At 41.5% G+C, this 25,681-nt stretch overlaps 3 protein-coding genes across 7 annotated transcripts in view; all 3 read left to right on the forward strand.

Moving 5' to 3' along the window:
* STK38L (serine/threonine kinase 38 like) overlaps positions 1 to 8,463 on the forward strand; it is a 44,135-nt gene extending 35,672 nt beyond the window's left edge. For all 5 annotated transcript variants that reach the window (XM_079304239.1, XM_079304241.1, XM_079304243.1 and 2 more), the window contains 4 exons: positions 58 to 181; positions 2,276 to 2,371; positions 3,217 to 3,308; positions 4,479 to 8,463. In XM_079304239.1, coding sequence (XP_079160365.1) covers positions 58 to 181; positions 2,276 to 2,371; positions 3,217 to 3,308; positions 4,479 to 4,606 — 440 coding nt within the window. In that variant the 3' untranslated portion in view covers positions 4,607 to 8,463. The remainder of the gene's footprint in view (positions 1 to 57; positions 182 to 2,275; positions 2,372 to 3,216; positions 3,309 to 4,478) is intronic.
* Positions 8,464 to 13,850: 5,387 nt separating this feature from the next.
* BMAL2 (basic helix-loop-helix ARNT like 2) overlaps positions 13,851 to 25,681 on the forward strand; it is a 30,013-nt gene continuing 18,182 nt past the window's right edge. Inside the window, exons 1-3 of the mRNA XM_079304231.1 lie at positions 13,851 to 14,003; positions 21,975 to 22,122; positions 23,341 to 23,376. Coding sequence (XP_079160357.1) covers positions 13,943 to 14,003; positions 21,975 to 22,122; positions 23,341 to 23,376 — 245 coding nt within the window. The 5' untranslated portion in view covers positions 13,851 to 13,942. The remainder of the gene's footprint in view (positions 14,004 to 21,974; positions 22,123 to 23,340; positions 23,377 to 25,681) is intronic.
* Positions 14,390 to 25,681, forward strand: part of LOC306801299 (dynein axonemal intermediate chain 7-like) — a 253,256-nt gene continuing 241,964 nt past the window's right edge. The window contains exon 1 of the mRNA XM_079304249.1: positions 14,390 to 14,401. The gene's annotated coding sequence lies outside the window, so the exon portion shown is untranslated. The remainder of the gene's footprint in view (positions 14,402 to 25,681) is intronic.

Genomic DNA, 25,681 nt, shown 5'->3' on the forward strand with positions numbered 1-25,681 from the left:
ACAAAAGCAGGTCACTGCTCTCCTGGAATTTTATTAATTCTTGATTTGTTTGTGCAGGGTATCCACCTTTCTGCTCAGAAACACCCCAAGAGACTTACAGGAAAGTTATGAACTGGAAAGAAACGTTGGTGTTTCCTCCAGAGGTGCCCATTTCAGAGAAGGCAAAGGATTTAATTCTAAGGTCAGTAAGAAAAACCCAATTCTGGCCTCTTGCCCAGCCAGGATCATCTTCCATCAGGATAAATTCCTGTTCTGTGTGAAGGAAGCTTTATGTTGGAAGGAAGGCTGGTTTCTTTTGTCACCATCCTTGATGGATTTTTCAAGTTTTTTTCCCCTTTGCCATTTCTTTAACATGAAAGAATAAACTGGAATGATCTTGATTAGTACCGTGATACAAGGAAAAACAGAGCAGACCAAAAATAAAGTGATCAACACAGAATTTTTTTTTCTCTGAGGTGACAAGAAAATAACCACTCACCAGAATTTAATGTGCTGAACAGAAATCATGGGGTATTTTGGATTTACTCACTTCTTTGAAAATCCCAGTTTTTAGTTTGCTCTGAGGTTTTTGTGAGGGTTTTAGTGACAAGGTCAGGCAGGAATGCTCTCTTTTTCTGGGAGGGTTTAGGGGGCACATTGGTTTTGGGTTTGATTTTGTTTTTTCCTTTTTTTTTCCCTTTTCAAAGCTAATGTTATAGCCTGATGTAATTTTGTTACAGGCAAAAAGGGGAATGTACTTTACAAAACTAGAATTTATTATTAGTTCTGGAGCAGTGCTCCAGTAACCTACAAAAACATAAAATACAAGAAACAGATATCCTGCATCCAGCTAGTGATACTAACAGCTCAAATAATTGAATTATTGCTAACCTTCATGAATAAGTTTGTGTAAAACAGTTATATTGCATTTTCAGTATCTATTTCTATCTTGCTCAACCTTCCTTGTCAGCATCCCAAGTTCTTTGCTGAACAGAGTACAGTATTACTGCTGAGGATTCCCTCCTCCTCAATCCTGGCTGTGCTTGGGGAATTTTTAGAGATTTCAGTGTATTTCTTAGCATGTCTTGCTCATGCATCTACTTACACAATAACTACTTGAATTTATCAGCTTGCCTCCACAAGGAGAAGGGTTAAAATTGGGATAAAACATCTTAGTTATAGGTAAACTATTAAAATGAGGTCAAAGCAGGTTGGACAACAATCACCTGTTTTTGGGTACTTTGTCCATTACAGCTTGGACAAGTTGGGCATCATGTGCTGTAGCTTAAAGAGAGATGCAGACGAAGGTAAAGGGTTATGGATAGAGATAAATCTGAACTAAAATAAGCTCAAGTTCAGACAGAGCCTGACAAATCCTGTGGCTGAGTTGCTACAGGGTTTGAGGTCTGTTGTTAGTCCTTGGCATCACCCATCCTACCAGACTGCAATGCAAATACAGGCAGGTGTTCTTCCTGACACCCAACTACAAGCAAAACAACTTTGATTTATAACTGGGGACAGTTTAGAGCCTAACCTGCTGTGCTACACATACAGAACATGGCTGGGATTTCATGAATTCCTAGGCAAATGTTGGTATTCCCATCTCCTGGATGAGATGCTTGAAGAGCTTTTCCAATCCAGGGGAGAAGGGTCAGCCTCTGCTCCTCCCTGGAGCAAATCCCTCAGGTCACTGAGCTGCTGTCAGAGAGTTTCCACCTCCCTATTTTCCTTCTTTAGGATTTTAGGCTTTTCCTGTCAGGCCTGCTGGAGCAGGTAACTGTCCCCATCTCACCAATCCTGTCTCTGTCTCCATTTCACCTTTTTCTTCCTGCTATTTCATGGCTGCTTCTCATAAACTGACAATTTCTGGTGGGGTCTGAGCTGAGGTTATGCAGCAGGGCTGTAGCAGAAACAGGCTCAGGGTCTGTTTATTTTGTAACAGGGATGTTTAAATAGCTGAGAACATTCCAGAGGAGTTCTCAGCAGTAGGGTTTTAAGCCTCCATTCCAAACTGATCTTACAGGACCAGAACATGCAGCAACCTTTCACAGACCTGGGAGATGGGGATGCAGCAGTTTAGAAAAGTGTTAGTTATTGGCATCATAGCTTTTTGTTTTGGGATTTAACAATGTTCTGCCTCTATTTCCCTTCTCTCCTAGATGCAATGGGCTGCTTTGATATTACCCCAAGTGGTGGAGCAATTTGAAATAGCTCCTTGAAATTCTTGATACTGGATACTGTTGCTTCTGTCTCAATTTATCATAAAACATTTCTTTTGTTTTTTCCCTTTTTTCAGGTTTTGTATCGACTCAGAAAACAGAATTGGTAGCAATGGAGTAGAGGAAATAAAAAGTCATCCATTTTTTGAAGGGGTAGACTGGGGACATATCAGGTATGTATATACACACATTTTGGAGGAAGAATAAAAGCCATGAAAAGCCAGGAATTTCATGTAGTGTAATGTCAAGGACAATTATTTCCAATTTACCTTTCATTTTGAAAGGCAGCTACTGGCAGTAGGTGGGTGACACTGAAGGTTTTCTGGCCTTGCTGACCTTCATAGGAATGGTCAGAGTTTAACTGCCTTGAGATACCTCAGATTGCTCCAGCCTGCCCACAATAAAAAAAATTGTTGTAGGGTGGCTGTGGACTTAATTTTAAGTGTAAATCACTGCTATTCCCACAGTGCTGTGTCCCATTGTGAACATTTTGGTGGCACAGTTTCAAAAGCCACATTAAAACTCTTTCAAGGGCTCTCTGACTGTGAAAGTGTTAAAGCAGAGCCAGCCTGGTTTGGGAGAGAGATGCTGAGTGTCACAAAGAGGAGCTACAGTCCAAAGGTTTTGGATGAGGTCCAGGCTGATGAGCACTGGAATTGTAAAGCTTTGGGTGCAAGTGCAATCCTGCTGGGCTGGGTTTGTGAAACAGAGTAACCACAGTAGTGGCTGGTGACAAGATCAGGGTGATAGCTGTGTGGCAGATAAGTGTGAGATGCTCTCTCACTTAATGGGAAAATTATGTTTGTCCCAAGCCTGCCAGAAAGACACCAGTGGGGACAGGGAACCAAACAATCTCCCCATGGTGTCAGCAAACAGGAGAGTCTGAGTCATCTGTGATGCACTCAGAGGAACCCTTGTGCATTAAGGGAAGTTGTAAGTGTAAAAAGCTAAGTTAAAACTGGAAAATCATGTCTCATTTCCCAGTATTCACTCTTCTGGCATTTATCTTTATTTGCAGGGAAAGACCAGCTGCAATCCCTATAGAAATCAAAAGTATTGATGACACTTCCAACTTTGATGAATTTCCTGAATCAGACATTTTACAGCCAGGTGAGACTGCCATTGTAAATTCCAAGTCTCCATCTGTGACATGCCGGAATATTGCACAGATGCCTTTTTTGTTGTTTGTACTAATTTTTCTGATGCCCCAATCAAGTTAGTCTCTAGATCAAGTCTCTATTTTTTTTCTTTGAAATATGAATGTAAACGTGTGATCTCTCATAGCTGCAAAGCCCAGAGATTTTAAGAGTCAAAGCCATTGGTAAAAATGATTTGCACAGGCAGTGAGCACAGAGAGCAGTGGAGTTTGCTGCCAGGCAGTCTGTCTAACTAGATCCTGGTAAAACATCATGCACTGATCTGCTTTTCATCTTCAGTGACTTTTGAGGTTTGTGCCAAACACAATTGTTGAGATATTTTTGGGTAAGAATTTTCAGACAGTTGATTACTTAACACAGTAATTCATGAAGTTGAGTGGTTCTGTAAATTACTTCAGGGTTTTTTTAGTTGTTGATTTCTCTTGGCAAGTTGGAGGAAATTTTCATATGTAAAAGGCTTAGTTTTGTGACATACAAATAATCCCAGGTCCCACTGTTTTCAGTGACTTGAAAACTAGCACATGTTTAACAGTGATAAATTGCTGTATGCAAAATGTAGCTGTGTTAACAGCAATAAGAATTATCCAAAAGCCCTTGGTTCTTTTTTTATGAAATAGCTTTTATTTAATGGTGAAGAAGTTTGTCCTTTTGATGCAAAGCAACTCATCTCCAGTGCCTAAGCTGGTTAAGTCCATATTTGGATAATGCCAAGAACACTGGTATTATTTTGGCATTTCAGACCCACTGAAAATGGTACTGTACATATAGATACCTAAAAATCAGAACATCAGAAATGTCATGGGGTTTGGAACTGTGTATTCTGTGGGTGTGTTATATGCTTCAAGGTATGGAAACCTGATAGAGTGTGTAGACATAATATTAAAAAAGGTAAAAAAAACCCAAACAAACTTTTTTTTGCTTCAGAGTTTATCCTGAAATTATAACTCAGACCATTGAGAAAAGGCAACTGCCCTGCTTAGAAATAGGATTTCTTCCAGGAGTTTCTGCTGACTAAGGAAGTAAGAGTTCAAGGCTGTTCAGCTCTGTGAAAAGTCTTCTCAGAGACAGCCTGGATTTAACTGTTTCAAAGTGTGTTTAATTGTGTGTTTATTCTGAATTCTAGTGCCAAACACGACAGAACCTGACTACAAATCCAAAGACTGGGTTTTCCTCAATTACACCTACAAGAGGTTTGAAGGGCTCACCCAGCGTGGCTCCATCCCTTCCTACATGAAAGCTGGGAAGTTGTGAAGCAGAACACAACCCCCCAAAGGAAATTGCAAACACAAACCTCAGGTAGCTGCATCACCAGGCCCGCTTGGCGTTAGTTATCAACACATCGACTCTGGTGCGCATCGATTTCACACGGAAATTCTACAGGATTAGGATTTCTAAGACTACTACAGGAATTAGTTGGCAGTGCCAGCTGGCTTTTTTTTTTTTTCTTTCCTCTTTTTTTTTTTTTTTAATATTTGAATATTTTTGTTAACTTTATTATACAAAGGTACTGGAATAAAAGGAACATGCATCGCTTTTCCTGCACTGCCTACGTGTGGATAACGGTTAATTATGCCTCTCTGTACTGTGGCTTTGTTTGTACTGTAAACCATCTAATCCACCCAGGAGGGAAACATATCATTTGATGCAGCACTGTTGTTGTACTGCTCACCTGGTGGGGTTTAGATATGCAGTATAAAGAAAACTGCCCATATTTGCAAACCTCTCTGAGCAGTTGCTCCAGGGTGTTCCATTTGTGGTCTGCAGATCCCCCATGAGTGTAGCATATGGAATTATTTTAAATAGCAGTGTCCTCTGGGCCTCCTTGTGTGCCAGTCCAGGACTTTTTCAGCCCTTTATCATGATCCCTTTTGTCTCTTTTCCCACAGGTTGTGGCAGTGAGGCAGTCCCTGTGATCTTTTTAGTGGTATTTCTGCTTTAAATGATCATTGCCAGCATTGCTGTTAGAGGTGATGATGCCTGCTGGCAATTTCAGAAGGAAAAACAAATCTGAATAAAAAGTGTCAATATTTTTAGCAGAAGGGAAATGCTCTGATGCAAATTCTTGAGGAGATGGCAGAGCTTCCAAGACTGCATTCCTGCCTCTGCTCTAAAGCTGCTCATAATTCAAACATTCTCTTCTCTCTGTGCAAAATGTGTTCTACAGAAGTGATCAGATTGGTGCTTTTTTTTTTTCCCCCCCACCTGAGCAGCTGCAGGCAGAAGGGATCCTGCTGTAACCTCTCTGGAATCACACCCTTTCCTCACATAGAGGAAATGGAGTTTCCCACTAGACTCAGACTCTCCTTTTCTTCCAGGATCTTCACCTGGCATGGCCATGGGATTAGAAGGGATTAGCTGAGCCTGCAGCCCAAATTCCAGGGACCACCTGAATGTTCTTGTGGCCAGTCTGCAGGATGGTGACAACCTGACAGCCAAGCCAGGTCTCCTTCCCCTGGGCAGAGGAAACAGCTCCAGGCTCTGGTTTTGTTCATCAGCCCAGCAGCAGTTCAGGACTGAGCAGTTTGCAATTATCTGGTCACTGGTGACTTTCTCTGCTTGTGCTCATCTTATCTGCTGGGCTTTGAATCTGTCACAGCAGAGATCTCTGCTGTCATTTTCTGGTCAAAAGAGATGTACAGCAATGAACAATTCCCCAGTGGCTGAACAAGCAGAGTCTCTGTTGCTGTCTCCCTCCTTTGAACACCAGTGTAAGGCATCCTAAAACCTCTGCAGCCACCTCTGAGTGGAGCACAGGATGTTTTGGCATACAGCAGCAAAGATTCCATTGGACAGACTTTTGTAGCAATATAGAAACTACTGTTATAAAGCCATCAGAGAAATATTTATTGCTGTTAGACACTGTGGTATCAGCTGTTCTGAATTATTTGTATGCTCTGAAAAACATACTGGGATGTTCATCTGTTGCATAAAAGCCCTTTTGTCAGTAAGATTTCTGTGCATCAGCGCCTGTCTTGAGCAGGTAGTCTTCCCTGATCCAGTCAGGATCCCTGATGCAGCCTTTCCCTCCATAGTTTTGTCTCTCTTGAAGCATCTAATATCTGTTATTTATACCAGTTTCAGTCTTCAGCTCCTTAAAGAGGAGTAGCCACTGCCTCAGGCCCATCCAGAGTTGTATCAGAGCAAAGCTAAGCTGAGCCTGAATGCTGGACTGAGGTGGGAACAGCTCCTTCATCTCCCTTCCCAGACCTTACACATCCCTGTGCTGCTGTCGGGGCAAGGTCTTTAAAAATTCTCCAGTGTTGTTCTTAGCCTTGTCAGTGTGCTGAGGCTCAATCTGTGGCCATTCCAAAGGCTGTACAAAAACAATAACTCAGTTAAATCTGCCTTGCAGGCATTGTTCTGCCAGTGCCCCAACAGCTCCTTCTCAGGAAAGGAAATTTCCTTTCCTAAGGCTTTGACTCCAAAATAGGGAAACTCAGGCAGAAAAAAGCAAATCCTGAGATGCAACCTTGGCCTCAAAGGACACTGCTATTCAAAACAATTTTCACTGGTTTTAATTTCCAGTCTCATCCATGGGGCACCTTGTACACTGGAATTGGAATTCCTGCCAACACCACCTTTCAGAAGAGCACAGTAACCCCATTAACATGACCTACAAACAAGTCTTTGCTCAAACTTGTTGAGACAAACTCAGTTTCATGGAAACTGCAAATGCTCAGTGATACTGGTGATTTTTTTTTTTTTTTTCCTGTGGGGCTTAGGGGAGGGCAGAGAAATACAAACTTAATTTAAAGCTATCTATTAAACAACTATGTCTGTACATACTCACTGGTTTACAAACTCTGGAAGAAGCTCAACCCTTCTATTTGCAACACTAAAGATAATACTAATTTAAAATTGCAGATAATTAATCATATCAGTGGTCACATAGGAGTTATATCCATAAGGAAACAGCCTGCAGCCTATCTAGCATAAACTCCTGTATTGTGGTAGTTGAGTTTTTAAATTTTTTTTGTAAACATAGCATTATTTTAATCAGTAAGTCAAGTTAAACAATATTAACTACTGCTTTTAGGATGATAGGGGTTTTATTTTCGAGGTGAAACTGTGACACTGTAATGGATTAAAGAGAACAGCAGGTTAATCTACACTGGCTTTCAAAAAAGATTAAGTGCAACATATCTTTAATTTTGTTAATTCTGTCTGATTCTTTTGGATGGTTGTGTGTTTTCCTTTAGCAATGTTTGTCACTGTGCCATTTATTTTTCTTATTCTTGGAGTACCAAAGATCCTGAAATGGCTTGATGATTGCAACCATGTGAAAATTTATTTTCTGGAAGTATGTTTTGTTAAACTTCTGTTAAAACGTGAAATTGTGTATGCAAATTGTTATCAGAGGTTTGCTGGGACATTTACCTATTCCAGCAGGGAAAACTTGAGAGTGTTGATGGAAGTGGAGAGCCTGAATCCAAATTCTGGATTGGAATTCCCTGAGAGTGGGGAGGAAGGTTGAATTGGGAACTGCAGCTGAGCTTTTGCACTTCGTTCCATCTCCAATCAGCATGAGTGAGTGGCCTTAGGTACAGGACATCAGCAGAGGTTGTCTCATGTGCAAAAGGAGTTTAAAAAAAAATTGCCAGCATTCAGAAATCAAATCTTGATACTGCATTTGCACTGTTCAATTTGCCTTGCTGGAGAGTTATAGAGGTGTTATTTTTATAGGTCAATTGTTCCCCACCTGAGCCGTGGGAGACAGTCTGGGATAGGGGCACCTGCTGGGGAGAGTTCAGCTGGGGAGCACCAGGAATGGGCACCAGGAACAGCACACAGCTCTGCTGTCAGCTCCTGCCCCAGGGGTGACATTCCTCCTGTGCCCAGCAAGCAGGGAATGCTGCAGTCTAGCCCAGGTGATGTGTAGGAAGTGCTCTCACTTTCTCAATAACACGAGCAATTGTAACACACTGTACCTTGTCCTTTTACTGTTGGGATCTCACAGCAGCTCGTTCTTGGAGTCAAAATGGCAACTGCTATATTTTTCCTAGACTGTTTCATTAGTTGTGGTTGGGAAAGTTACATAGAAGCATTATAAAAATTTATATGAGGCTTTTTACAGCATTTGAAAATAAAAGTAGCATTCTTTTTGTAAAGTTGTGGTGGTTTTTGTTTCTTTCACCCCGATGTACTGGATTTCTCTTCCAGCATATAGGAGACATCTAAGGAACTGAGATCCTGTTTTGTGGATTCTCATCTTGAATTCCACGGACAATGAAACACCCCAGTGTTCTTACACTCAGAAAGTAGAGAAAGCAAATATTGTTTGATTTGTCCCCGCAGTCACATGAAGAAGCTACTTCTCAAATGGTTACTGATCTTCTCCAGAGTCTTACCTTCCCCATAGGCTGTAATTTATCCAGGAAAAGCTTCCAGGGGCAGTTGTATCCTTTGATCCACTGTAGAAACCTTTCTGTCCTACTGTTCCACTTTCCCTGCCAAGTTCAGAGCAGTAGCAGCAGTGAAAGTTGTGTAAAAAAATGATCAGAGTGGAGCAGCTGAAAGCCAAGAGAATGGAGCAGACACTGCCTGGCCTTGTCTGGAGCCTTCCTGAGAGGAACAGGAGCTCTCCTTCCCTCTACTCCAGAACTGCTGCTCTCAGTAAAGGCAACAATGCAACACAATTTTGCAAATTCTGTTAAATGGCATCACCCTTTTCTTCCCTTGACTGTGCACGATTGTATGGCAGAGCTACACATCATAAGGAAATACAGGTTTAGTTCTTTACCTCCTTGCATTACTAGATCAGATATTCCTCAGAAAAAGCATGTGTTTAGGGTTTATAAAGCATACTGCAAATATCTACATTTTTAATTTCTTTGTTCTTTTACAAAGTGTGCCTGGTACATAAGCAAACAATAATGCTTTAGGCAGTAAAAGGCCTTTTCTGACAATCTTCCCTAAGGAAGAAGAAGGGAAGAGTATCCAAAGTCTGTCTGTCCTGGGAGTGAGGACAGTAGTGGCTCCCAGCTCTAGACTAGGCAAGGATTTATTTGCAGTTCAGAAAATGCTTAAAGTATTTGGAAATGTAGAAGGCTGTCAGGCATTGGAAGGGGCTGCTCAGGGAGGTTTGGAGTCCCCATCCCTGGAGGTTTTTGAGGAAGGACTGGGCATGGCACTCAGTGCTGTGGTCTGGGTGACAAGGTGGGGATCACTCACAGGTTCAACCCAACAATCCTGGAGGTGTTTTCCAACCTTCGTGGTTCTGTGATTCCATTTCTTTAAGGTGATGTGATTCATCACACATGTAAATTTTCAATATCACAAAATCCCCCAGCTGAATTTCCCAGGTGAAAGGGGGTTCTAGAGGTGGGTGCAGGCCCTGTTCCTTGTGAGGCACACTGGGTTCAGCCATGCCAGGCTCTGCAGCATGGAATGCCTGCTCCAAAAATCCACCTGCTTCCAAGTGCATTCAGCTGAAGGGCAGATTGTGCCTGTCACACACTGAACTGGCACCAGGGTTTGGACACTTCATCACTCAGGAACACTGCTGCAGTGGGTGTGAGAGGAAATTAATCTCTCCATGGCAGAGGGAGCTCATCCCACCGCCTCCTGCTCCTCCCAGTGCCACTCCTCAGGTTACCTGAGCCCTTGAGGCCCCTGCTCCCGGGACAGAGGGGGCACACCGACCACACTCTTAGTGTTGAGGGAATGAGCACACGTTTCTCCTTTCCCAACCAAGCCCGAGCTCTGCTAGGAACAGTTTGTTTCAGATCTGAACCGACCCCGGGTGCCACATCTTGTTTCCGTAGCAGCTGCTTTAGTCTGTTTCTAGTGAGCCACCATCTGCTGCGGCTTCTCCCTCCTCCAGGAATACGTGCTGGCTCTCCCTGCTGTCCCCAGGCAGTTCCCTTCCACTGGCAGCAGCTCCTTCCCCTCCAGGTGCCTCTGCCCATCCTCCCCGCTCCAAACACAAAATCTTTCCCCTTGCTTCTACATTTCCCTGCCCTTGGAATTGAATGATGAGAGAGTGGCTCCTCAGCAGCCCTTGAAGCTGTTGTGTAAAAGTGTAACCACAGCCCCTGCTCCAGGTCTTGCAGGAGAGACTGCAGCTACAGAAGGTGTTACGGACACATGGAGTTAACTCCTTCCTTCCTTTCCTTCCTTCCCTCCCTGTGGCTGGGTGATGGAGCTCCAACAGGAATCAGATGCCAAGATATTTCACCCGACCTCATCTGGGCACGTGTGGCCATGCACAAAATCAACTGGAAACGGGAGCAGTGATTTACTGGGAGTGCAAAACTGCAACAGTTTTGGACACTTCATTTTCCCAGTTCTGACTTCACAATGTCTATTTAATACTAGTGAATGATCAGATAAGAACTTGAGTGATTTTTTTTGATCAGGACAGGGTGAAATCACTGGCAATCTAGACACACACATCAAGATCTCCAGCCCAGCAGGCTTTCTCTGAGGTGTCATCCAACTCCCACTGACGTCAGCCAAAGATCCCTATCTGAATCCCAAAGAAACCAGGAACAAGGATGGTCTTCAAAGCAAACTGGTTGCTGATGCCATGCTTTGGTGTTCTTTACAAATGAGACAAAAAGATTTCACTGTTTATACAACTCAGCTGGATGAAAAGCAGTTTGTGGGGAGGAGGCTTTTGGTGGTGAGAAACTCACATGGCACTTCTGCTGTTAAACAGGACAATATTACCTGGTTTGTAAAAACCAAAATCAAACTAATGCCTCGAGGAAGCTTTGCAAAATGTAAAATTTATTTAAATCCCATTTTTAGGCTCTCATTAGGCATTCAGAAACTACCAGGAATAAAAAGGCTAATTCAAAACTGAAGATTATTTTGTTTTCAAATCAGAAGTTGCACCATGAAATTGAGAGACTTTGGGGTAAGAGATTTACAAGTAAGTGAATTACTTTGTGGACAAAAACCTCACCAGCCTAGACTCCAAAATGAAGCAGGCACTTTGTAAAATGCTAATCCTTTTGACTGCCTGTAATTTTGTTAGAAAATCACACACTACATTATCATCCTGCTGGCTCCAATACTGCGATTAGAGAGGGAGAGCAAGTAGAACTCAGATGCTCTTCTCAAGTTAAACTTGTTTCATCATGCAAGGAATTTGTCCATGATTCCCAGATGTCCAAGGACAGAGTATATCCCTGTCACAGTCCAATTGGATACTGCAGAACATAATCCATGCTCCTGGTATTGGGCCAGCACAGCACAGTTCTTTGCTAGTGAAGCCTGATTTTTTTTTTTTTTTTTGGGTGCTGTTTTTGGCTTCTTTAGTAATTATTTAGAGGGGCTTTAGAAATTCTTTAGAGGAGCTTCCATAGTAATTATTGAGCACAAATAATTTTAAAGAGTTACTTTTACTGTTGGCCAATGACAGTGTGGTTATGCTATTTATATAATTTTTGAAGCAAAAGACTCTCTGATTTGGGGAAGAATTTTTGCTTTAAAGTGACAGCAGATTAAACTAATTCAAAGGCACAGAATTTGTAGCAAAGTCAGTAAATTGCTTGTGGTGCCCTTAAAAGTAATCCAGTGATCTTCAAGCTGAATAAAATACAAATAAAGATTGAAATAGATTTGAAAAAAAATTAAAAATATTAATTCTTGTAACTAGCTAACTTGTTCACATGCCCTCTACAAAACCACACTTGATTCTTTACTTTCAGCCATGTAAGACCACAGTCAGAGGAGAAACCATAAATATTTGTGTTCTGGGAGAGAAGGTTATGAAAAATCTCTATTTGTGCTTACAAAGCTGAGTCACTTCAGTTTCCTGCTATTGAGTTTCAGCAGAAGAAAGTTCTCTGGCTTGCCCTGAGCAGTCACCTCGGGGTGTTTTTGTGAGAGGTGACACAAGTCCCCCTAATAATGGAGAGTGACTCCCAGAGTCCCTTCTCACAAGTTTTGCCTGTGTGTGGAGCCAGCTTGGCCCCAGCAAATACACAAAGAAATCCACATTTCAGAACAGCATCTCCCACGGCCTGGGAAACAGCTAAGGCATGCTATGCTTTTGGATGTGACAGAAGAGGAAAAAAGGAGGAATAATACAGACACTTGAACTGCAGGTCTCAGGCTATTATTTAACTGCCCCGAGGTTTGATTGTTATTTTTACCCCTTTAGCACGTTGTTGTGTAAGTTGTTTGGAGAAAAGAGGCTATCTGTGGCTTACATAAAGCATTCTGTTCCCTATTTTATTGCTGAAAGCTACTCAAAATGGGGCAAAAATATCAAGTGTGGCCTACTCAAAATCAGTGCCTTACATATACTGGGATCCTGCTCTGCCTGCTCTGCAAACTGTGCTACAAACACCAGTCACGTATTAAAGGTTCAGTGAAGAGCCCAATCATCACCTTTGAATAAGAAACAAGTATAATAAATGATGTCTCCAGTCTGTGTTAATGACCTGGCAGAGCTCTATGCTTGTAGGAATTATCCAAGTGCCAGGTGACATGATCATGGATGAGGAACACGACAGGCAGACAAGATTTCCTGACCTGGTGCCAAAAACTTCCATAGTGAATTGCAACTGCACTAAAAAATATGAAATAAAATCTGAATCAGGTACAGTAGTTCTGGTTTTAGCGAGTTAGTTAAAAAAAAATAAAAATTAAATGTCCTCATTAATGTTCCTGTGTGGATAGTATTTACTTGTATTTAATGGCTATTTAGCTATTAAGTTTGTTAAAATAGTTTTGGGGAACTATTGGAATCTTTAACTCATCGAGCTTTATAACAACAGCCATCTTCAGCTTTCTGTGGCTCCTGAGTCCCTGAAACATTTTCAGTCAGTGTGGCTAACTCACTTCTGAAATCCCCTTAACATTTGGGTGTCCACTGATGATGCAAACCTGGAGGAGGGAGCTCCCAGCTTCAAAACTGGGGCAAGACAATATTTTAGCAGGACAAAAGATGACATTTAAGCTTCCTGGGAATAAATCCTTATAATTTTTTTTTAGTATCAGTTGTGGTATATGAATAAAATAAGTGTGCATTAATGCACACTTAATTAATTAGTTGTTTTCGGGAAATGTGCTGGCAGCTAACAATTAATAAATATGTCACAAATGGAGTTCAGGATTGTGCCTGAGGAACCACCCTCAGGACTACAGTTTGGAGTTTAGACCAGTGAATTCTGCCTACCTCTGTGAAAGATATGAAGAAAACACATTTCCGCGTATAAATAACGGCATGAAAAAGGTGGCAGTGTTTGATTTGCGGTATTACCACAGAGACTGGGCAAGCACTGGAATAAGCCATCGGTGTGTGTCTCGAGTAATTGGCCTTTATTACATTTTTATAATTGAAGCTGCGGGCTCGCTGCCCGCCGGGGATGGACCCGATCCGCAGGGCCGCCCTGAGGGGCCGGGGCGGCGCCGCCATGGCCGCACATCTCGCGAGAGGCGGAACATGGCGGGGGCGCTGAGGGGGGCCGGCGGGGCGGGAACATGGCGGGGCGGGCGCGCTGAGGGGGGGCTGGCGGGGCAGCCCGCGGTCCCTCCCCGGCGCCGGCGGCTCCTCCTCTGCTCACCTCAGCTCACCCCCCGCATGCCGGCGGTGCCGGGGGCGCTGTGGAGCGGGGCACGGGGCCGCCCGCCATGGCCGAAGCAGGAGCGGGAAGCGCCGAGGGCGCCGAGGAGGAGCGGCGGGCGGCGGAAGGTGGGAGCGGGTCCCCGTCTCCCTCTCCCTGCCGCGCGTTGCTGCGGGCGTGGGGGGCGATGGCGGGTGCCGTGTGTGGGGTGTGTCTGCCTGTCTGTCTGTCTCTGTCTGTCCGCCCGCCTCGGTGATGTGGCACGGGCGGTGTTGTTGTGGGGCTGGCGCCCCTGGGGCATCGCCGCCTTTCCGCGAGCAGCCCGGGGCTGCTGCTCTGCCCGGCGCCGCTCGGGTTCGTGCCTGATTCCCTCGCTCGCTGCTCCCGCTCGGCGGAGTTCAGTGGAGCTACCCGGAGCGCCCACACGGAAACACAGAATCAGGGAATGGGGTTGGAAGAGACCTCTGGAGATGGTCCAGTGCAGCCCTGGAGCAGGTGACACTAACGTGTCCAGGTGGGTTGGAATGTCCCCGGAGAGGGAGACTCCAGGCCCCCCCGGGCAGCTGCTCCAGGGCTCTGCCACCCTCAGTCTGCAAAGTTGCTCCTCTCACTGAGGTGGAACTTCTCGTGTTTAGTTTGTCCCTTGCTCCTTGTCCTGGGCAGCAGTGAAAGGAGCCTGGCACCGTCCTCTGTGTAATGGTCACTGTGCTGTATTGCTGTGACAGATGTGTCATTATACTGATGTGAAGTGCACTGAAAATCTGTTTGTTTATTTTATTTTTTATTTCAAAACTTAGTTTGTAATTCACTGTTCCTGGTACACACATAGCCTTGCCTTCCTAAAACTCTAGAATGATTTTTTTTTTTTTTTGGTAGGTAAACATAATTTAGTATTTTAGGTATAGCAATTCTATCTTTTCTGTGTGTGTGTGCCCACGCTTGTATGGCGACCAAGGTTTGATCTTTCCGTGTTTTTAATCATAAGTTTCTGCTACTAAATCAAGGCTGGTTGTAAACCACCAGCTGCTGCTCGTGTTCCTGCTTGGAAACGAGTGGGGTGCTTCCCCTCTCCGAGGAGAAGGGGGTTTTTAAAGGGATAAGGGGAAACAGGAATGGTCCAGTCCCTCCTGAGCCATCCCTGCAGTTCTGTGTAGTTAGCACCAATTCTTCTAGGTTTAGTAGTTGTTTTCAAAATGCCTCTTGAGTTATGTGTGGTTTAATGTATGAGGGAATCCTGGTTGTTTCAAATCCTTGACATGTTTCTGTGCCGCTTGGTTGTTTATAAATACTGTTGTAAAAAAATTGTGGCAAATAATGTAGTGTTTGAAAACCAAGTGTTGTTGGTGGGGTTTTTTATGTAGTGTTTTTTGCAGTCTGCTAAACTGTGTTTAAAACTTAAGATTTATTGTTTCTGTATCATGCATATACTGAAAGGAGTGAAAATCATCACATTGAAGAAACCTCCAAACACAGGCATTTCCACTTACAAGTAGATTTGGGAATTCAAAAAACCGTAGGCTTTCATATTTTATTGGAGATAAACCCCCATCCCTGCTTTCTTCTGCTATCTATGTTTAAACCTGTTTTGTAGTGAATTTTAAAGAAATAAGTTTGTGTTTCTTTGTTTTTAAGGCAAAAGTATCTTAATTGTTTGTGGGAATGGGGCCACAATAAAGTTACCTGCCTAATAGGTTTTAAGTTTGTTTTTTTTATTTACTTGTTGGTACATTTGCACATTACGAAAAACAAACTCTAAACTGGATGGTTCACATCCAAGAATCAAATTCATTGTAAGAAGAAATAATTTGGTGGGTGATTTTTGGAAGTGAACTTCTCAGAATTCCCTGTTTGGACTGCAGGGCCAGCTAAAATCATTTAAGTTCTGCAGCTGACTTGATAGGACTCAGCATTCTGCAATGATTCCAAAACTTACAAGGAAACAACTATCCACCATTCCTCTAGGAGTATATAACTGAAGAAGATTTGTGGTTTGGTTTTTGTTTGGTGTTTTGTTTTTTGTTTTTTTGTTTTTTTTTCAGAAATGAACTATGATATATGAGACTCCTGATTCCTATCAGTGCTTTCTACCTGGTGTGAACATGAAAGTGCCTGGGAAAGCAGGGTTCCCTTTCCAGGCCTTGGGGAGGATCTTTTCATTAGCTGGTTCCTGCCTTATTTTACTTTTTAATACACTAATAGCTTTGGCCAAATATTCCATCTTTGAAATCTGTTAAGTGAATGTGTCATTCAAGTGGTAAGTTGTGATTCTTGACTGCTTTTCTTCCTGGTGATGGAAGCAAGTAAAAATAGAAGCAGACAGTAATCAGTTGCTTGTGTTATTATTTGACTTAAATGTTTGTCATTCAGAGTGTTTTAATTTTTTCTTTTTGAGATTAAAACCAAATCCAAGGTTCTTTACATAGAAGAGTTTATTTTCTGGGTAGTGTTGTTCATAAGATGTTTTCATTATCGAATTCTCTGTATTTTGCTCCTGCATTACATGTGCTTATAAAATTTGGGGTAAGAATAAGCTGCTTTAGTCCATACATTTCTACTGTTTTCAGAACTTCTTTCCAAAGACTGTTGTCCCAGCTTCCAATGAGAGGTACTGTAGGTGTTGATCTTGATGCCAGACTTGCTGTAAGTAGTTTGAAGATGCTTTTCATGACCTATTTGAAAGGTCTGAAATAAGTAAATTCAAAAAAATATTAAGTACAACATTTAGCTATGTGTAGAAAATATGGTTCTTTGGTTTCTAGGTGTTCAGATGTGCAGGGCCTCCAGCTGGTATCACAGCACTTGTAACTTTCTCATGCTCTGCTGTGTGTGTGTGTAGGCTGTGTCTGTCATTTTCACACTCTCTAATGAATATCTGCAGCAAGAATTCATTAAAATAAACTGAAATTTTAGGAAAGTAACTCCATGGTAAAATAAAACAATTTACATGGTGTGGAGTTATTTGCCTCTGTCAGTGTGAAGCCACTGCCCCTTGTCCTGTCACTCCAGGCCCTTGCCAAGAGTCTCTCTCCATCTTTCCTGTGGCTCCCTTCAGGCACTGCAAGGCCACAGTGAGGTCACCCCAAAGCTTCTCCTCTCCAGGCTGAACAATCCCAATTCCCTCAGCCTTTCCTCCCAGCAGAGCTGCTCCATCTCACATCTTCCAAAACAAACCAAAACCAAAAAAAAAAAAAAAAAACCCCAACAAAAACACAACAAACAAAATTAAACAAACAAACAAAAAAAAAACCAAACAAAAAGCCCAAAACAAAAACAAGCAAACAAAACCAACCCCCCCCCCCCCAAAAAAAAACAACCAAAAAACTAATCAACCAAACAAACCCCCAAAACCCCCCAAAATCCAGTTAGTTGATTGTGACAGAACCTTACAGCCTAAAAAGAACTGCTTTGGCTGGGCTGCACAATCCTCAGGTGCCACTTCATGCTCACTTCCACCACACTCTGGAGTTCTTTAAACTTGGCAAAGCTCAGATTCCCAGCTGAAGGGTTTTGTGCATACCAGGTACATACCTTTGGAAACTGCACCTTTTAGTATATGGTGTCCAGGATCTTAGAAATCTGAATTCAAATCAGCATCTTCTCCTTTTCTCTGAAAGTGTTAAAAGTTCCTTATTTTTGGAAAGGTTGTGCCAGTGCTAACACATTATTAATTTAGGCAGCTGCAGAGCTGCCACATTTCTCCAAGTCTCACATATTCCCAGACTATGCAAAGTGTCACCATGAGCTTTATAAATGTACTTCTTCAGTGATACTTTATTACAAGCCCATTTTACTGTAATAGCTTGGTAGCTGAATTTGGGTGTTCTTTTTTAAACTGGCTAAATGAGGGCTGACTGACAGGCCTTTTAGTTAATTAATTAATGTATTAATACTACATGACTGGTATCTTCCTGCTGATTTTTGGAGAGCTAATATGTATCCTGCAAACCTAGGCAGAAAAGCTAACCTTGCCAGGGGTGAGTGGTCTTGAGGTAGTGCCTAATTAGGGCAATAATTTGGAAAGCCTGTCTTGGGCTTGAGCTTGGTGCATGTGATGCTAACAGGTGCTGTCTGTGGCTGTTTTGTTTTAAGAATTGTGTGATATTTCTGTTCTTGGGGTGGGTTTCATCTCACTTATCTTTGGATGTCCAAGTCTGAGGCAGTTCCTTTGGTCCCTGTGTAATTACTGACTAGAGATAGGCACTCTTGGGCTATATATCATCTAACCAACTGTAGGAATCTATTTTAGATTGAGATGAATCACCCTAGAACTGTTTTATTTCATCTAGCCAAATGTAGGAATCTATTCTGGGGAGAGATGAATCACCCTAGAAATGTCTTCCTCCCTCCCATAAGGACCAGAATGGCTACTAAAGATGTGGACATCATTTTTGGTTCAGAAGAATCTCTCTTTTCATGGCTGGTGGAGTTTGGCCATAAACCTTTCCTAAAAGCTTGTGTTTGCTTAGGAATTGAAAACCTTAAAACTGTTGGTAGAGAAAGCAGCTCAGGAATGTGGCATGGGCTTAGAAAATATTATTGTCAGTAATTGGGAAAATGTGGAGTCTCCCAAGCCTTGTTTCTCAGTGCTTTGCATGGGGTTGACACAGAAACTTTGCTGACACAGGGATATGGCTGATTTTGTTTGTCTTTATATCTCTTCCCCAAACAACAGCTTCATGCAGCTCCTTTGCAGTTGTTCCCTTCTTTGCCAACCCCTTGGGGTTTCTATTTATTGTTTATTTTCCATGTAGAAAAACACAAGAATAGGAGATGTTCTTGTTATGAGAAATATATATTGATAACCACCCTTAAATATTTGCCCAATGTTTGCCCAGTTATGAAATACTAATAAAAGTAGTGTTGAACTAACAGGTTTTTTTCATTTCTGATACACTTATTAGGAAGGAAGTATTTTCCATATGTATTTGTACTGTTTGGATGGTCTTTGCCTTTTCACAGAGAATTAGTCCAGTGGAGAGTACTATTCTCATTATTTTTATCTGTCCCAATGGGCATAATATGCTCTAAAAATATTTTTAATATAGATAAGGATATAGGCTTAATGCTGAGAGACAGACATAGATTATAATAGTCATGTATTTGAGGAACTGTTCACTTGCCATTAAAATCTGGTTATCAGTATTTCAGGGCATTAGCAATGGAATGAGCAGTAATAAAAATGTCATTTCTTAGCTGCAATTTTATTTGGCTTGCAAACCAGACTAGTGTAAACAACAGCCTTTAGGGTGGTAAAACAAAACATCCTAGTTGACTTGAACTGTTTCTAGTAGTTTTACAATTTACTAATGATTTTGGTTTTACAGAAGCATCTACTTGTAATAAAGATTGGTCTTTCTGGATATTATTTTTCATGAAGCAAGTGAGCTGTGAAATTTGGATTGATTTCATTTTGCTTCATGTTTGAAGCTGTGTAAATCAGGCAGAAGGTGTTTAGAGGTGTTTGTTTTGATGTCAGTGGTATGAAAATATTCACAGAAAATGCAACTATAAGAAATTCAACCACGTACTCATATGACAGGTAAAAATCCAACTTTTTCTGAACACAGAATCCCACTCTGGTTGTTGGGGTACATTTTAGACCGTTCTCTTTGTGAACCCAAAGATTATGAAATCCTTTATCCAGCTCTCCCAAAGTGGTGCAGCCAGAAAGGGAAAGAAATCTTCCCTCACAGCCTACACAAGGCTGGGACACTCTCCAGGGAGAGTGAGCACCCTGGAATCACCCAGTATCACAATGATGGCTGTTATGGAGCCCTCAGGGATTATTTTCCATCACCCTTCCTGACTTCTCAAAGCTGCCTTGGCTTTAGGAGCTGTTTCTGCCCACTTCTTTCTCAGTGAGTGGTAGGTATTGAAAAGATTTGCTCTCTTCTGTTAAACTCCACATAATCACTGTTCTGCTATGCTTGGTTGTTTCTGAAGCTTTAAATGTATTTCTGTATTTCTTTCCTTTTGCATTGTTGATGAAGGTTTGGGATTGGTTCATGGGTTTTTAAGGAATATATATATAAAAAGAATTTAAGCTGCTTGCTGAGCATGTCAGGGATCAGTACAGATTCTAAACCTTATATTTTTGTCCAAGATCAACCACCCAAGTTACTGGCATTTAGTTTGTTCCAGGAATAGTGTTAGGGATCCAGTTTATCACCTCATAGTTGTAGTGTAGATGTTCTTAATGGCACTGGTAATCTGAACATATTTTATTTTCTCAATGAAGAATAACAGAAATGGGTGTTGTTAGTAAAGGTAGTAGAGATTAAGTGCACTATTCAGAATTTGTTGCTTGGGTGTGGGGGAAAAAAACTAGTTGTTTAATAATATTGAAGATAAATTGGAAAAACCTGTAAAAGAGGCCTTGGATTTTGTTCCTTTAAAGGGAAGTGTTTGGAAAGCAGGCTGACCATCTGTGTGCAGAGCAGTATTTAGGTCAGTGGGTCTGTGCTGTCCTGCTTTGTTCCAGGACGAAAGGATCTGTTGTGCTGAAGGCATTCAGGTCTTGCAACCATGTAGGTTGCAGTTTAGTAAGTACTCTTTTATGAATATTCATCAAGGCTGATTATACTTCAATAACTTAATCAGGAATTACAGGATGCTGTGACCTGGGCAAATTAAAACTGCTTCTTTAAAATAAACAATTCCTTTGGAATCGTCGGCATTTTTTGTTTGTTTTGGAATTGTGTTAATAACAGAAATATAAAACAAGACTTTTAGGGGAGACTCATCATACAAATATTCCAGACATCTACCACTGTCTTATATAAATACTTACAGATTTATCATGTAATTTCTTTTAATATATTTTAACATGGCTAATTTGAATGTGATGTGTATTTGAAATAACTAGATTTTCTTCCTGTCTCAGATGTCCAAAAGTTGTCACTTATTTGTCAACTATTTGTTGATTCTTTGTTTCCACCTCTTTTTTTGAAACTTCCTGTGTGACTTAATGAGTTAAAGAGCTTTCTAAAATAAAACAGGGGCTGACTTTGTGTTGTCTGATTTGATAGAGAGAGGATTAGTGGAAGACCAGGCAAGCTGTTGTTGGAGTATTAGCCTATTTTCATTTAACTCTCCAGAGCTGTATTCCAACACCAAATGAAAACCTAGAAGGTCATTTTTCTGCTGTGAGATATGTTTGCATCTAAGAGGGGGAAAAAATATCCTTTGTATTGTTGTTTTTGTATATTTCTTCACTTTTGCAAACAGCACAGATGTTAAAAAAGAAAGAAAGCTCACAAGAAAGCATCCAGTTTTTCTTGCTGGATTTTCCAAGTGCTCCTCTTGGTTTTTGCTCTGTGCTAGAAGCAGGAGATGCTCACTTCCTTAAATGACATCTCTTCATCTCTCATCTGTCTTCACTGGCACATGTAGCCTAAAGGAGTTCCTACATTTGCTGAAACAGAATTAATTCTGGCTCTTTGCCTAAACATCAGCTGGGTGATTCTTTGTGAAAGCTGTGCTGAGACAGAAAAACAGTGTAATAGTGCTTATGTTCCTTGAGACTGTTCTCCTTTCCCAGTAGGTTGCTAGGATTCCTTTGGCTTGTGACTTCTCTTCTGTCCTTCCCAGAAACAACAGTTTTCCTTAAGAGGAGAATTGTGAAGGGAGCTTGTCAAGTTTTTGAGACTCTTCCAACTTCCATGGCAGATGTTCTGTGCAGTTGTGGGTTTTATGTCAGGTTTGTGATTATAACAAACTTCCATTTTTTGGATATCCCACTTGATTAAAAAAACATAGTTCACGATATATTTTTAATATATATTTGGTTTGAGCCACAGTATTTTGATCTGCTGAGGTGGTGATTTCAGAGCAGGATGTCTGGGGTGCTGGGGCATTTCAGTGCAAAGGTTGTGTGAAGGGAGAGCAGTTTTGCATTGCCTTGGTTGGGCTGGGCTGGATGCAGCACCATGGGAAGGTGGTGCACTCTCTGCTGGACTTGGCTTCTAGCAGTGCAGCCTTGGCTTTTTGTGTCAGAGACAGAAGGCATGCACAGACAGCTTTTTGTCACAGTGAGGATGAGAATGGATGCAGAGTGGTGCAGCCCTTGCTGGACACTGACCCTTTATTGTTGCTGACAGAGAAGTTCTCTGTGGATGGGAGCCCGTGTGTTGCCTGTGGAGGGCCCAGCCTCATGAACCCAGTCACTAAGCCTGCCACCACCACCTCTTTCAATGCTGCCATGCCTGACATTCCAAGGAAACGAAAGGGGAGTGATTCTGATAACCAGTAAGTGAATCAAATCTCTGTGCCTCAGCCTGAATCTCAGACATTCCTCTGTTATTTATGCAACATGGTCACTGCCTTTGCTCTTCCTCTTCCTTCCTCCTTTCTAGTCTTTTGTTTGTTGCCATTAAATTTACAATATCTTCCAAATTCTGTGTTCTGTGACACTCCCCAATTATTAAAAATAGAAAAAGTAATCCTTAAATCCAAGGGATATATGTAGGATTCTGTAATGCCATTTCCTGGCCTGAATTGTCTGGATAATGTGTCTCTAATGCTAAAATTTCAGTCCTAATTTTTTAGGTTTTTTCTCCTTCTTTGCCTACTAGTAAAGGCAAGTTCTTAAGTTATTTGAAGTCTCCCAGGTACATACTAGAATTTTACCTTCAAGCATGAAACAAGATTACTGGTTAAGTTGTTTGATCTAGAACTGCTGCTTCAGTGACCAGAGCAGCCATTTCCTTAAATGTGGAGACAGATCTGTGACCTAAAAATGAGGACTGTCCTCTTGTAATGCTCATTCTTTTTAAGTGGGTCAGTCCTGGCTGCTGAGGACACTGTCAACTGTTTTATCCTGTTCTGTAACTGCCAAACAGATGTCTGTTAACCAAAAAAGTGATCTGTTCAAAGCTGTGTAAATCAGGCAGAAGTAAGGGATGCAATGCACTACAAATATCTCCAAACTAATTTGGAAAATCCATATTTTAAAAGGTGGGGAATAGGAGATTTACATGTACTTGTGATTATTAAAGCAATTCTCTTTAATCACTGCTTCTTCCTTATGTAGTCCATTGATCTACAGAGTGTAGCTGTACTGTGGGTGTTGATGTAGTTGTCAGCTTGGAGATTCAAGTGTATCATGTGGGTAACTGAAAAACTCCAGCAATATGTTAGTTTCTGGGGAAAAAAAAGTGTCTCCATTCTTTTTCAGTAGCACTTGTTGATTTTTACCTGTTCTAAAAGCATTGGTTCCTCAGTAATGCTTCCCTGAAGTTTGGCTATCTCTGATAAAAAAAAATGTCCTAGTTGAAAAAATTAATTGAGAAAATACTGGTTAATAAGAAGTAGTAATTAGGTTCTAGGACTAATGATCTTGCTGGAAGTAACCAATCAAGTGGAGTTACCATTAAAATTTTTCTGTGACTTTGTTTTTTGGGTCTATCAAGTTATCTTGTTACACTTCAAACTGCATTTTGCTTACTTTATGATCTGTTTCTGCAGGGATACAGTTGAAGTTGATGGTGATCCTCAGAAAAGGTACTTTTTATGAATGAGTCCATTTCTGTTTTGAGTTCTGTGTGCTTGTCACACTTGGCTGTTTGCCTAGATGAGCTGTGGGGTTCCTTGAGGAGTGCTTCATCCCAGGGCAGGTCTGTGTACAGCACAAGTGATAAACATGCAGCTAAGGAACAGGATGGACAGGTCCATCCAATGTTAAGGGTTCCTGATAGTTCTGTCTAAGATGATGTTCTGCTTCCAACTCTACCAAACTTATAGTGTTGATTGAAGTTTAGAATGGGAAGGAGTGAAAAGTACCAGTTTACTAAGAAGGCTTAGAGAGGCAAAGGAAAGCTCTCATAATCTTCTAGGACTGATGAATGTAAACATTTCTGTTTGGTTGTTTTAAACACTTTTTAAATAAGAACTATAATAACAGTTTTTTAAAAATTGTTACAAGGGTGACTATGCAGCATAACAAACCCTCTGTGTAATATATGTGCCAGGAGGGTTGTTAATTACATGATTATTTTGTAGCTGTTTCTTTTTCTGTATCTGGATACCTTACTTGGGTAATATTTGTTTGTAAGTAGCCATGCAGTGTATTTATAGAATAGACTGTTTCACTTGGAAGGAACCTACCAGATCATCCAGTCCAATAGCCTGAGCACTTCAGGGCTGACCAAAGGTTAAGGCACATTGTAAAGGGCATTATCCAAATGTCTCTTGAACTCTGACAGGACTGGGGTGTCCCAGAGAGAACAGGCTTCCTAGAGAGAGGCTGCCTCTCTCTAGGAAGCCTGTTCCAGTGTTTCCCCACTTCCTTGGTACAGAAATGCTTGCTAATGTTCAGTCTAGACCTCTCCTGCACAGCTTTAAACCATTCCCTTGTGTCCTGTCCTTGGAGACCTGAGAGAAGAGCTCAGCACCTCTCTGTGCACTTCCCTTCCTCAGGAAGCTGCAGGGAGGAAGGAGGTGCCTCAGCCTCCTTTTCTCCAAACTAGACAAACCAGGAGTCCTTGGCCACTCCCCACAGGACATTCCTTCTGTCCCTTTCACCAGCTTTGTTGCCTTCCTCTGAGTTTATCCAGGGACCTTCCCATCTTCACCAGACACCTTCTCACATTTAGGGGCCCAGATGTGCTCACACTATTCAAGGTGAAGGCACAGCAGTGCTGAGGACAGCAGGACAGTCACCTTTTTGTCCATGTGGTGTTTGATGAGCCCAGGATGTGGTTTGCCCTCTGACTGCCTTAAACTGGGCCTGCTGTCAGCCAGCACCTCCAGCTGCCTTTCTGCAGAAAACTCACTTTTTGATACATACCTAAAAGGGTACAGTAAAAATCTTTCTTTGGGTTTGAATTGGTTGCTTCATCATGGATTTTTTTCCATGGTGCTCATGATTGGAAGTGTGACTAAAAAAACCCTCTTTTCTGCCTTTAAAACATTTGCCTCAAGAAATGGGGAAGTATATTTAATAAATCAATTGAGAAAGTAGAGAAATGCTGGTTTGTTTGTTTGTTTGTTTTTTTGATTAATACCCATTCTGTCCTTTCTAGTACCAATTAAATATACCCACATTATAGCCACAAAGTGGAATTTCAGCCTCTGTTCATGTAGTCAAGGTAGTTTTAATTCAGCTATTCATATCAGCAACACCACAGCTGTTAGGACAGAGGCTGTATAAATCCATTGAAGGCTGGGACTGATTCCTTGAACAGCAAATTTGTGCTAGATTTTTTTCCCCAAGTAGAGCTCTTGAGGGAGAAGAAAAGTTAATTAATAGGCCACATGTTGCATTGTATCTGATCTGGCTCTTCCTTACCTCTTCTCTTATGGTCAGAGAATGTAAATTCAGTTGGAATTCACAGTATATGGATATTTCTGGTAAGTTTCTTTTAAAATGGAAGGAAAATACTAGTTACTGCTAACTCATCTGAATCTGAAGCAATTTCAGAATGAAAGTCTTGGGGTGTTGTGAGCCAAACCTGCCTGGACTCTCCTCTTTATCCTCATGGCACCAAGGCCATGAATTCTTCACAAAGAGTGGTGAACAGTCATAGGGAAAGAAAAGCTCATTGCCCTTGTTTGAATCATCCTTTTTAGTTTCCTGTTTCTCCACACTGCAGAGTTTTTATTGTGCTGCAGACACTTATGACTGTGTTTCATTTACCATTTTATTACTTTATGACTTCCCACTCATTGCTGTATAGGAAATACCTTGGGTTTTTTTCTATTCTTTAAAAAATATAATTTAGAATTGCTTATTTTATAATTTGACAGTAAGATATTAGAAATAAAAACCTAAATAGATAATATCTCTTTTAAAATTTTAAACAAGCAG

This window comes from Erithacus rubecula, assembly GCF_903797595.1.
Source record: "Erithacus rubecula genome assembly, chromosome: 4".
Classification (NCBI taxonomy): domain Eukaryota; kingdom Metazoa; phylum Chordata; class Aves; order Passeriformes; family Muscicapidae; genus Erithacus; species Erithacus rubecula.